Here is an 11543-nt window from a genome sequence, read left to right as displayed (position 1 = left end):
CGGGGAATGAAAAAAGTATTTTTCATAGCAGCGTTGTAACAAAGGACTGTCGCCTTTGCTGACGTCAGATTTCAGTGCGGCCGTTCTCTCCAGTGCAACCCTTCACATGAGAGGTCATAGGCAGGAGTGTTTTTGCTCCTGCATGCACTGGGAATCTGTTCTGGGAACACAGTGCTATCGGAGTCGGAGCTCAATGCCATGTGTCGGAAGGAAGGTGCGTTGATGCTCAGGGCGCCCAGAGGAACAGCAAGACTCCCGAGTGAGAGACTCCCTCTGGCACTGCTTTGTTGGAGTCACTTTAGGAGACAAAAAAAAAACTGAACTGCATGAGGTCATCGCAGCAATGTCAACGGAGCAGAGAAACGGTGTTTCGATTTTGTTGCGCTTCTTAGTGTTCAGCTGGTCTTGTGGGACTCTGTTGTTCCTGTCCGTCGGTTGTGGGGCTGTGTAACAAGCTGTAGAACACTCTTTCATCTTTAAAGAAACAGCTGGGTCAGGTCCTGCGATCAGTTAGCTACTCGCAACCAAACGAGCCAGATGGTTTGGGAAGCCTCCTCAGGGTTAGGTACCTTTCTACAGAGTCCGGAAGATCACGGGGGAGGCGCATCAGTGTGACACAGTGCTGTGAACCCCATTGGTGACTTTCCTCGCCTTGCGCGCCGCTGAATTTCGTCCTCGCCCCTGTTACCTGGCGGCTCGGGTATTCTCGATGCAGTTATCTGCTGGTGTGAGAAAAATCTTCAGGAACTAGAGCAAAGTGAGCCGAAACAGGCTGGAAATGTAAATACAGGGGAAGAAGTCTGAATGATTCTCGGTGGTGTGTGGACAGCACTAACAGCAACCAGTCCACCCGTTTCAATTACTGCGTAGTACAATACAGAGTCACGGTGGAGCTGGACAAGCCAGGACACACACACACCTACTGAGGACATTCAGGTGGGGAGCTGCGTCAGCATGCGTCGGCTGCAAAGGAACAAGTAAGAGATTTATTCCATGCTGAAAAGAGAAGAAAGAAAACATACCTGAACAAACCTCCACAGCCGAAACGTTGTGCTTTCTTTCTTCTCTTTTCACCATGGAATAAACCTGTTACTTGTTCCCTTGCAGCCTACTGAGGACAGCTGAGGTGCCGGTTAGCCTCAAGGGCAGAGCACAGGACTGTGGGAGGAAGCCCACCTGGAGATCATGCAAACTCCCCACAGAAGATGGCCCGGGTCGGGATCGATCCCAGGACCCAGGAGCGCTCACCGCCACGCCACAGTGCTGCTTTTAGAGCAGACCCGGCAGGAGCAGCAGCCCAGCAGCGACACAGCCCTGCTTTCAGCCGGTCGCTGCCCCTCGCTGGCGCGGCTGAACACAGCGGGCGGGTGCGTTTCAGAACATTGTCGTCGTGCCCACCGGCGAGGTGAGCACAGCGAGCGCGAAGGACACTGGCCTTCGGAAAGCGGTGTGACCGTGTTTAGCTCAGTCCCATGAAGCACGTTTAGAAAGAGCTGATGCTAGACGCCGCAGAGCGGGGACAAGCAGGTACTTTCAATTGATGCAAGAGGAGTCTGGAGGCATTAGGTGTCTCTTACTTGACAGAAGTATCTGACTTGACGTATTTGACAAAAGACTGTCAAGGGCCAAGTTTATTAGTAATGTAATTCAGTGGCATCTTTTTAGTAGGAGTGTTCCCTCGGCGTGTGTATTTCATTGTAGTTATTCGAGAATGCAGAGAGGTGGAGAAAGTACTGCGATGAAATGCTCGGGCAGTTCGCGATCGCAATGAAGATCACGGAGCAACAATCGACGATCGACAGAAGCAACAGTGCTTCTCTCACAGCTCTCTCTTCTTTTTGTTTTGTTGAAAAAGATATTATGTTAAGTTTCAGCCCCGATGAAAACAATATAAAAATTTCGTTTGTAATAAATATAATTATTATACTGGCACGTTATCACATACACAAAATGAAGTGGTCTGGGAGGTACCCTGTGTTTGAGCATTTTGAAATGGAAGTAAAGGGGTATTTGCAGACTATTTCGAAATGCAAAAATATGAAAGCGGCGCGGACATTATTTTTATTTAATTTGTTTTATCTTTGAATTGTTTAAACTTGAATTGATGTAGTAGTATGTACCCCTGACGATATTTTTTGTTTTGAATTGTTATATGTACTCTTGTTTGTATTGTAATATTTGTTCTTTTGTTAAGCATAAATAAAAATTTAAAAACAATTATAAAAGAAAAAAAAAAGCTCTCTCTTCTTCCTGATGGGCGAGCCTTCCTCCCCAGACTGAGCCCTGATTGGTTCAGCCCCACGTCAATCATTTGGTCGAGTCCGTCTCTCCAGCTCCGGATAAGCGCTGTCCGACTCCAAAGTTTCTCCAACCGCGTGGGAGTTATTTTTAAACGCTGTGAGGAGCTCGGTCCTGTAGGAAACAAACAAAGTGACCACAAATAACCCGATTCTGTAGCGGCAGATTTGACCCAAGAAAAAAAAAAATCTCTTTGTCCCAAAAAGGAGTACTGGACGTGTATAGCGGACTGGAGTTAAAATGGGCTCCAGTTACTCCGTGCTGTCCAACATTCCCGACGCTGAGGAAATCATGAAGGAGACTGGTTGTAAGTGGCGTTTTGTTGAAAAATTAAACAGCACGCTTTAGTTGCAACTTTGCATTTCTCGATAAATCACACGCGGCAGTCGGAGAGCGCGTCCGAGCCCCGAGCGTGCTTCTCTGTCGGGGCAGATCCGGCTGGCTGGGGAGCTGGGGAGCTGGGGTGTGTGTGCGTGCGGGAGGGGGTGCGCTTGGCACCAGAACACGGTGAAAACAACATGAACACGAGAGACACATCACCCCCCCCCCCCAGCGCCGCTGGGGTCCGGCGGTCAGCAACACGAATACGACTCGCCGCTCGGTTCGGTAGTGTCCCGCTATCCCGAAGACCGGAGCTCCGACGGTCTCCGTGGAGCGGGCTTCCCGGCTCTTCCGAGTGCGTCCTGTTACACACCAGCCCGGACTGGGGTGCAAGACGTATAGAATACACACAGATTAACATCTGTACGCAGGCAGACATCTTATTGTTCGTGTAATTCGGATTAATACACTGACAGGCGTCAGTCACTCGGTGTAGATACAAGTGCACGACCCATGTGCTGTCGAGCCGGGGTTCTTTCTGAGTCCAAGTGCCGAGTCTCCTCGCCCAGTGGGCACTCCGTACCTCCTCACGTCCCGGAGACACCCCCAGCTCCGTGAGCCCTCTAGATCAGCAGGGACGGAGAGACCGCGGGGTCTCTGCAGAAGAGCCGCCCAGGGCAGCAGGCTCAGTCCTGCCCGGGACTCTCAGCAGTTGGCCCGTGTCTGTGTGTCTGGGCGGATCGACCCGGGACGTGGGTTCCAACTCGCACCTGGTGCCGTGCGCGCAGCAGCACGACACGATTTCACACCTTTGCTGTTCTGAAGGAGTCGTGGACACTGCTGATGTTTTCAGTGGAAAGATTAACAGCAGGAGGGTTCAGTCCAGGTGGGGGAGATGGCAGGAAAGCCAGTGGAGATCTCTGGGACACGCCCCAGCGCCTCTGTCTCGCCGCGATGGGACGAGTGCTCCTGGTCCGCTCGTGCGTGTCGGCGCCTGACGGCATTCCTCTGCTTGTGCTCTCGCCCCCAGTCTCCCCCTCGCACCTGTCCCGCCTGTACGACCGCTTCTCCGTGCTGGACAGGGAGGAGAAGGGCTTCCTGAGGTGAGCCGGGCCGGGGTCGCGGCGCTGGACACAGCCTCCGTTAAGACCACCGTACGGGCGGGGGCGAGAGTTCGAGGCGGGTCTCTTAAAGACGAGCGAAGAGGGGTCACGCTTTAGTGCAGTGGCTGTGAAATGCCATTTTATGAGTGGACAACAGGACAGGTTCCCTGCTGCATCCGAACCTCAGCACTGTCTGCAGCAGGTCTCCGTCTGGGGTGGGCGAGGGCGTTTCTGGGATCGTTTCCCAGGGAGCTGCAGGGAAGTCATCGCCCGGAGTGCCGTGGTTCAAGGGGCCAGTGGGGTTAAAACTTCATCACTTCTGCCCACTCGTCTGCGTCTTGAAGTGTTTGTTTAGGGGTCTGTTATCACCCCAATGTCGCCCTAACGTTTTTTAAGTTGGCGAAACGTCGGCCGTCATCCTGTTCAATTACTCAGCATATATACACGCACGCACGGGCACTGCCGGCCTCGCATTTAGATGTGCTGTGGCACTGAATAAGAATTGCTCACACTTTAAGGGGAGTACATTACAGGTGTTCACTGGGAGCGGCTTGTTTCTGTGTTACACTAGATTTCCATTAAGGGCAGCGGGGCGCAGTGGGGTGCAGTGGGGCGCGGGGTGGAGCAGCGGGGCGCTGGTGGGGCTCGGCGAGCTGGGTGGAAGGAGGGGAGGCAGCAGTGCTGTCGGCCGGCTGTCATTCACAGAGGGGCTGCGTGTGCACGAAGAGGTGGTTGAGGCCGGGGGTGTGGGAGGTTCACTGTGTCTCCTGTCTCTTGCAGTCTGAGTGATTTTCAACACATCCGCGAGCTGGACCTGAACCCGCTGGGCGACCGGATCATCAGCGCCTTCTTCGCCCCCGGGTAGGGTCGCCCTCTCGCGCCGCCTGCTGGACGGGCTCTTCTCTGCATGTCGGCTTGGGGCGTCTTTCGATGACGCAGCCGTACGGCCCGATCGCTCGTTCCATCGCTCGACAGTTAACCGACCCCCCCCCCCAAACCTTGCCCCGCCTGTCCGCGGGGATCCCCGGCTCTGCGGCGCGGCTGGGTGGGGTCACTCCCAGCGCCCAGTCCCGCGGTCACTCTGTGTGTCTGCCGCCAGGGAGGAGAAGGTGGACTTCCGCTCCTTCGTGAGGGTCCTGGCACACTTCCGGCCCCTGGACACGACCCGGCCCAGGGACCCCAGCAGCCCCGAACCCGCCAACAGCCGGACCAGCAAGCTCAAGTGTGAGTCCTGCGGCCCCTGGCTAGCAGAGTGCTGTGGCTGGGGTGGACCGTCCTGACCACGGTGGCCGGAGAGTAGGCCCGGCCTTTGTCCTGGAGAGCCGCAGTCCCGCAGGTGTAGTAGGGAACCCCTCACTCGGCAGTTGTGAAAGACTGGGACCATCTGAGCTGTGATCGGTGTGATTTAGTGTGAGTAAGCGGAGTGAAGTGATTAAGAGATCGTTTGAAACAACAGTCTGAAGACCCTTCAAGGATTCTCAAAGGCCAGAGTTCCCTGACCTGAACAAATGACTTGCTTCATTGATTGGTCCCTGAAATGTGTTTCTAATCTTTAGTGAACAGGTGGTTTAGGGTGATTCATTTGCCTTCTGTTTGAAAAGAGCATTCAAGAGCAGGGCCTCTTCTTGTCTTAGCAGCTAAGCAAAGCTGGGGTGGGAGAGCTCTAAGGAAAACCAGGTGGCTGCAGCATGCGGTGTGAGTGGACCAGTAGGTGGCGCTCTTCACCATCGCTGAGGACGAATGCTCAGATTCCTCCCAGTGTAAACGCTGGTGGGCTTGTGTGTGCCTGGTCTGCGTGCTGATCTGTCCCTTGTGTCGCCATTGCAGTTGCCTTCCAGCTGTATGACCAGGACAAAGATGGCAAGATCTCCAGGAGCGAGCTTCTGCAGGTGAGTGCGGACGGCCGCTGGCCTCGCGTGCCTGAAGAGAGCCCTGCTTTGTGGGACCCGGTGCTTGCATATGCAGTCAGTAAGGCTTTCACAGCCCAGGGCTGAGGAGGGTCTTGTCGGGGCTTGTGAGCGCTTGAACAGTTCAGCATGCAGACATGAATGTTGAGAAGAAGAGAAAGGAAAGACATGATAGACAGGGGTGTCCAGTGTCCACGGTGGGACACACTTGTGTTTGCATATTCATAGGAAAACTTTCAAAACTTTTTTCCACACATTTCAAAATTTGCTCAGTGCCTTCTCCTTCCAGATAAACTCCCGTTCAGTCAGTCAGTACTGGACAGTAGATTTCTGTGGTCCTAGCTGATTCAATAAAGGGTTCTGTTCTGTGCACTTTGACTGTGGTGGCATTGCCTGACAGCTGCTGAAACCAACAAGGTGTCAAGTCCAGATTGGGCTTAGAGGTCAGGGGTCACTCCTTGCTGCCTCCCCCCCAGGTCCTGCGCATGATGGTGGGGATGCAGGTGACCAACGAGCAGCTGGAGAGCATCGCTGACCGCACCATCCAGGAGGCTGACCTGGACGGGGACAGCGCCATCTCGTTCGAGGAGTTCCGAAAGGTGCCCATGTCTTCATGCCCCTCTCTCCCTGTCCCCCGGGCTCCCCTACTGACGCTTCCTGTCACTGTCTCTTTGTCCACCACCTTCCCTACTGTATGTCCACCTCTGCCAGTCCTGTTCTCTCATCTTGCTTCCTGAGTTGCTCTCTCTACCCTGCCCTGCGGAGGTCAAAGGTCAGACAAACCTATGATTTGTAAGGGTCTCCGTTTCTGTGTTTATACTGCTGCCAGTGTCTTTAGCCTCCCTTTAAAGGTGTAAACCACAACCGTCAAGCTCATCTGTATCGTTCGGCCTCTCCTTGTGCTGCTGTGCAGCACCCTGGGTGTTTAAGCCAGCGGGATATCTGAGACGCCCGGATGTGAAACTGGTGTCCGCCTCTGTTCTCGTACGCAGTCGCTGGAGAAGGTCAACATCGACCACAAGATGAGCATCCGCTTCCTGAGGTAGAGTGGGGGTCGGGACAGACGGCGCCCGCAGTTTCACACAAACTGGAGTCCTTCGGCCCCTCGACCGCTCGCCCGTGCCGGGGACGAGGTGGAGCTCTCCAGGAAGTCTAGATAAGTGTTCAAACTGCTCTGACAGCTGCTTCTTGACGCAAGTCTGTTGTGTTATAATGCTCCTTTTGGTCACGTCTTTTCCCTTACTTGGGTACAGGAAAAAAAAACAACAGAATCCAACATGTCTCCAAGTTATTCGGGGGGATTGTTGTGTGGAATAACTGGCACGCATGGCGCTGGATGAGGCAGTCATGCTTTTTCCTGGGAACTCCTTCTGTCCTGCAGTGCGGTGCTTCCCAGTACTCCTGCAGAACTGTCACGAAAACCCGGGCTTGCACCAGCCTGGCTCTCTTCTCCTTAACCTCCATCATCGAGTCTTAAAATCCATCTTAATAAAGTGCTGCTAATGTTTGAGTTCTGTCTTTGTGGTTTACTAAGGATGCAGGCATGTTTCTAAATGTGTAACGTCTAAATCTGGTGTTATCTGATGAACTGGACCCTTTTGCTACCTTGTGCCTTGTCTCGTCTAAAGATATCTTGGACGGGCCCGGTGCTGTCTGGGTCTAGCAGACCTTTATAAAAATGACTTTTCCTGTAATTTGACATAGTTTGGAAACCCCTTGACTCAAGGCTTAAATGCAAACTGTTTTGGTGCTAGATTGTAAATCTGCTCATTAAAAGAAGAGTTTTAAGATAAAGGTGTGTGTTTCATTTTTTCAAGAGTTGGTGGTGCTCAGAAGATGGTGTGATGACATTTTTAACCTACCATTTTCATAGATTAAGACATAGATTTAAGTCTTATTCTTCCAAACCTACATTACGTTGCACCTGCAAGTTGTATTTGAAGACGTAGTGTAGTTTTCTGTAGTGCTGGAAGGTCAGTACCTCTTGTTCCCACAAGGGGGCAGTAGTAACGCAGCGCTCCTGCGCTGATCAGAGGGTTTCTGGGCAGTAAAGTGCTTTCACCAGCAGTCGCCCTGCTTGGTGTAAAGAAAAACCTTTTCCGTGTGTTATCTCAGACTTTATTCTGTACATGCAGACTGTTACATCAAGAGGAGTTTGGAAGCAGGTCCTTTGGTTTTGTGTGGTAGTCGATCTACTCGGTGCTCTATCCCGACGAGGCCCGCCGGCAGCTGGACTGCTAGACTGCTGGACTGCCGCCTTCCTCTATTTTTTCTTGGGCTGGGAGGCAAGGAGCAGCCAATACAAGGAAAATGCGGTTCCTGGAAGAGCAGGAGAAAACGGAAAGAGGAAAAAAACTCGTTAATTTCCTTCTCGCCTCGCTGTATCCCCCCTGTTGCGCCGGTCATCGGCCGCACCCGAGTGTGCTACACAAGAAAATCGCCAGTGGGCGACATCTCACACGACGCAGCGAACAGTTGAATAAATGAGTGATGTATGGAAAATAAGGTTAATGAATCTTAATTTCCTAGCTGTATTATAAGAGGCAGAGCTGCCGCAGAATTCTCCCAGTTCTATCTGTGCTGGGTTCTGGAGTGTGTTGGGCTTTCCAGCTCCTGTGGGGGAAGGGGCCATGGAAACGAACTGGCTGGCGCTCGTGGGAGAGGCAGGGCGGGTCGACTCGGAGGTGCACGGTGGGGCCGCGGTACCTCCCAGGGTGATGGCCATGGTGAAGCGGTACAGCAGGACGTCCACTGTCCCTCCCTTGATGTGGACGGGCAGCCCGTTGTCCTCCTGCAAGAGGGACAGGACATCAGGCTCTCCCCCGAGTCACCCCTGTCCTTCCGCCCGGGGAAGCCTGCCCCGGCGACGGCGTCCTCGCACGCTCTCGGTCTTGTATCCGCTCCTGTACAGTGCGGTTTTGGGCACCGCGGTAGAAGTGGCTGGAAAGCCAGTGGCTAACGTGCACGCGCACGGCCCTCGAGCAAGGGTTTGAGAAGCCCTTCTGGCACAGACTCCCGAACCACTGCAGCCACTCGCTGCTGCCGGTTCCACAGGTCACCACGAATCTCTCGTTCCTAAACACGGAGGTCAAAGGTCGATTCAGCAATAATCACGTTCAGGTGAGGGAGCTCTTGAGATTAAGGCCTGACGATCTTTGGTCCCGATAATCTGTGAACTGCTTCACTTTAATAATCACCTGAAACGGATCAGAAGCCAACTTTAGGCAGCCTCTAGAATTTGGTGATTTAGTGGTGACCTGTCTCGCGTCCCAGACGGGGGCTCTCCACAAGCACGGTTGGAGATGCCTGTTCCCGTGGAAACTGCTGGAATCCCTGTTCCCATGGGATCAATGCTCCCGCTGTGTCATGCTTAGTTGTTCCCCAGCTTTATTTATTTTTACCTGGAATAGTTTCTGGTTCTCCGGCACTTTGTTCCTGACCTGGCTCCTGGCCGTGGAGCTGAAGGAGCGCGCGACCAGCCGCTGCAGATTCTAGAGGGTTTGGGAGAGACAAACAGCAACACAAGAGCCCTTCAGCTTCCTCCTGTGGTTGTCAAGGTAACCCAGCAGGTGGAAGCCCCTCAACCACTCTGGGAGATTTCAGTGGTTCCTCTTATTACAGTAGGGTTTCAAACTGGTGAGGCGTTTCACTTCTGTTCATGCCCACAAGCCTGTTAAAGGGGGCTGATGCAAGTTATTTATACTTGGTACACTTTCACCGAATGGTGAAAAGGAGAAGTAATGGCTCTGGGCACGTTTCGGTTCCCCTTCATGGAGTGTAGATGCACCCAGGGGTGGAAGAGATTGGTGAGCCCAGCAGTACTGACAGGTTCTCTCAGCAGCTTGACAGTGCACCAGTATGTCCTTAATTCCTCTCTGCTGTTAGCTGGTTTCCTTTATCTGCTTTGTGAGTTTGAGCGCAGAGGTCCTCTGGTTGCCACACCTGATGCACCGAATCGCTCAGCAGAGTGGTGGCTCCTCACATGTTAAAACACTGCTCAGATTACCTCTGCCTGGCCTGGAATGCACGGGTTCAGACGTTTATAATTTTGTACAGAAGAAGTGGTTTGAATATGGATGGGTATGTGGAAGAGTATGTCAGCGCAACTTTGCAACCTTGTAAAACCCAAACAAACATCGATTACTAATGCACAAAATAATCAAAAAAAACTTTCCAGTTATTTCAAGTGTTTTACTACTGATTGGCTTCAGTGAATCTGAAAGAAAGGTTAAGATCTATACTTTGCAGTCAAACCTATAACCATGTTTTAAAGATTTATTGGACCCCAGTAAACACTAACTAAAAAAAACATTGGGGTCTTGATTAATCAGGACACTGTCACTTTAAGTAACTCAGAGGTCTGTCTTGAATCAAGGTTTTTTTTTGTTTTGTTTTTTTTCTGTCTTGTATCAAGGTCAGACCTAAAGTTTGAACAGGCACAGCCAAACCTGCTGTGCCTTTGAGCCAATCGCATGCAGTGGAACTCAAGATCAAGCCAATCGCAGTGAGCAGGGGAGGTGGGACGGGGGGGGGAGGTCCACCCCCCAGCTCTGTACTCTAAATGTGGAAACAAAGAAGCATGACTGCTCTGGCAGTGGAGTCACATGTTGCACTATCCCCTTTCTGGAACCTATTAAATTTTACAACAGGGCAATTTTTAAAATTTTCAACAGTGAAAATGCACATCAGTCCTGGGATTCCATCAAAGTCAGAATTTTCCAATTCTAAGTCCTTTTAAAGCTCCGGAATGTCAGTGTCCAACACTCAGTGACCCGTGACATAGACCATAACTTACGGCTGACTTTCAACGTTTTGACAACAAACGGTTCCTTTATCTTTTCAATCTTCCTGCCTGCTTGTTGGTCTGCCTGCCTGTTCATGGTTGCTTTGTTGATCTAAATTGCAGAATCGAGCCAGTGAAGCACAACCATGTTCTTATAGTCCCACGTTCAGAGAGGACAAACACAGAAGACTCTTGAAATTGAACTGTACAAATCTCATTCTGAGCCCAGCTGCATGTTTAGTACCTCTCGTCTTACAGGAAAGAAACAACAAGCAGGCCTGCCTAAATGCCTGACCTTCCTACTTTATTTCTTGCTCTTACATTTCTTGCTCTCCACTTTCAACGTGCAAAGGCTGAAACAGGACTTTAGCTCCCAGGCTTCTCAGCTTTTACTGGGCTCATTCCCGCCTCGGGAACAAACCGCAGAAAGAGTTTAGAAAGTGAAAAGGGGTTTTTACCAGGACGTGTCTCATGCTGGGTGGCGGTCTGTGCGGTTCTCCTGTCTGCTTCTAAGCTGCAGGCCCTACAAGGACACACACATTTCTGCAGCTCTGAACGGGAGCCAAAGTATGGACAGCAGGAGAGACCAAACTGGCCTGGGCACTCCGGAGGGCTGGGCTTGAGGGAGGGAGCGTCGGACGAGCCTGCTGGTTTTGTGCAGGTGTGGGTGGGAGGAAAACGAGGGAGTCTGATCAGGGAGCTTCTCTTTACTTGTCCTGGCTGTCTTTTTCTGCTCGGTGGAAACGAACAGCTGTCTATCACTTGTACAGCGGTGTGTCACTCTGCTACACACTGAGAGCTCGCAGGTCCGTCAGACATGTTTCCTCCAGCTCACGTACTGCAGAGTCTAAGGCTCTGCTTCCAAGGAGGGGAAAACTCCCCCTTTTTAATTCTTTTCCCTTCCTTCCTTCATACAGTTCACCCAAACAGCTAGTGTTGGACTTGGCTTCTGTGCAGAGACACAGCTTCTGTCTCTTTCAACCTTTTGTTCCCCATTTTCAAAAAAAGAAAGCCGTCCAAGTACCCTGGTTCTCCTCTTCCTTCAGGGCCTGCAGCAGGGCTTTGGCAGTCGGAGCGGTGCTGGAGCAGTGCTAAGCAGACGACTGACTGCGCAGGTGAAAATCAAGAGCC

General features: G+C 52.0%; 2 protein-coding genes across 2 annotated transcripts; one reads left to right on the top strand and one right to left on the bottom strand.

Moving 5' to 3' along the window:
• The first annotated feature begins 2317 nt into the window (after positions 1–2317).
• Positions 2318–7423, top strand: chp2 (calcineurin like EF-hand protein 2). The gene is made up of 7 exons (XM_088911020.1): positions 2318–2605; positions 3650–3722; positions 4503–4583; positions 4822–4946; positions 5550–5611; positions 6106–6228; positions 6622–7423. Exons 1-7 carry the CDS (start codon positions 2539–2541, stop codon positions 6673–6675), a joined length of 585 nt encoding a protein of 194 aa, XP_088767146.1. The 5' UTR covers positions 2318–2538; the 3' UTR covers positions 6676–7423.
• Positions 7424–7731: 308 nt separating this feature from the next.
• cox7a1 (cytochrome c oxidase subunit 7A1) lies at positions 7732–11029 on the bottom strand. The gene is made up of 4 exons (XM_088910845.1): positions 10871–11029; positions 9031–9120; positions 8336–8420; positions 7732–7948 (listed from the first exon to the last, which is right to left on the bottom strand). The coding sequence occupies exons 1-4, from the start codon at positions 10883–10885 to the stop codon at positions 7893–7895; spliced, it is 246 nt and encodes an 81-aa protein (XP_088766971.1). The 5' UTR covers positions 10886–11029; the 3' UTR covers positions 7732–7892.
• Positions 11030–11543: the final 514 nt, after the last annotated feature.

Source organism: Atractosteus spatula, chromosome 3 (assembly GCF_055471065.1).
Source record: "Atractosteus spatula isolate fAtrSpa1 chromosome 3, fAtrSpa1.hap1, whole genome shotgun sequence".
NCBI classification, from domain to species: Eukaryota; Metazoa; Chordata; class Actinopteri; order Semionotiformes; family Lepisosteidae; genus Atractosteus; species Atractosteus spatula.
The sequence above is the reverse complement of the archived record's forward strand: the minus strand, read 5'-3'. Positions and strand labels throughout refer to the sequence as shown.

What these genes read in the sequence shown, in the direction of transcription:
- cox7a1 (XM_088910845.1), bottom strand. An exon ending in AGAACCAGAAACTATTCCAG is followed by an intron (nt 8,421 to 9,030) that starts GTAAAAATAAAT and finishes TCCCTCTTGCAG; the next exon opens with GAGGACAACGGGCTGCCCGT. An exon ending in CATGGCCATCACCCTGGGAG is followed by an intron (nt 7,949 to 8,335) that starts GTACCGCGGCCC and finishes CTGCTCTTCCAG; the next exon opens with GAACCGCATTTTCCTTGTAT.
- chp2 (XM_088911020.1), top strand. Translation starts at nt 2,539, where the DNA reads ATGGGCTCCAGTTACTCCGTGCTGTCCAACATTCCCGACGCTGAGGAA. An exon ending in GAGGAGAAGGGCTTCCTGAG is followed by an intron (nt 3,723 to 4,502) that starts GTGAGCCGGGCC and finishes TGTCTCTTGCAG; the next exon opens with TCTGAGTGATTTTCAACACA. An exon ending in CCAGGAGCGAGCTTCTGCAG is followed by an intron (nt 5,612 to 6,105) that starts GTGAGTGCGGAC and finishes CCTCCCCCCCAG; the next exon opens with GTCCTGCGCATGATGGTGGG.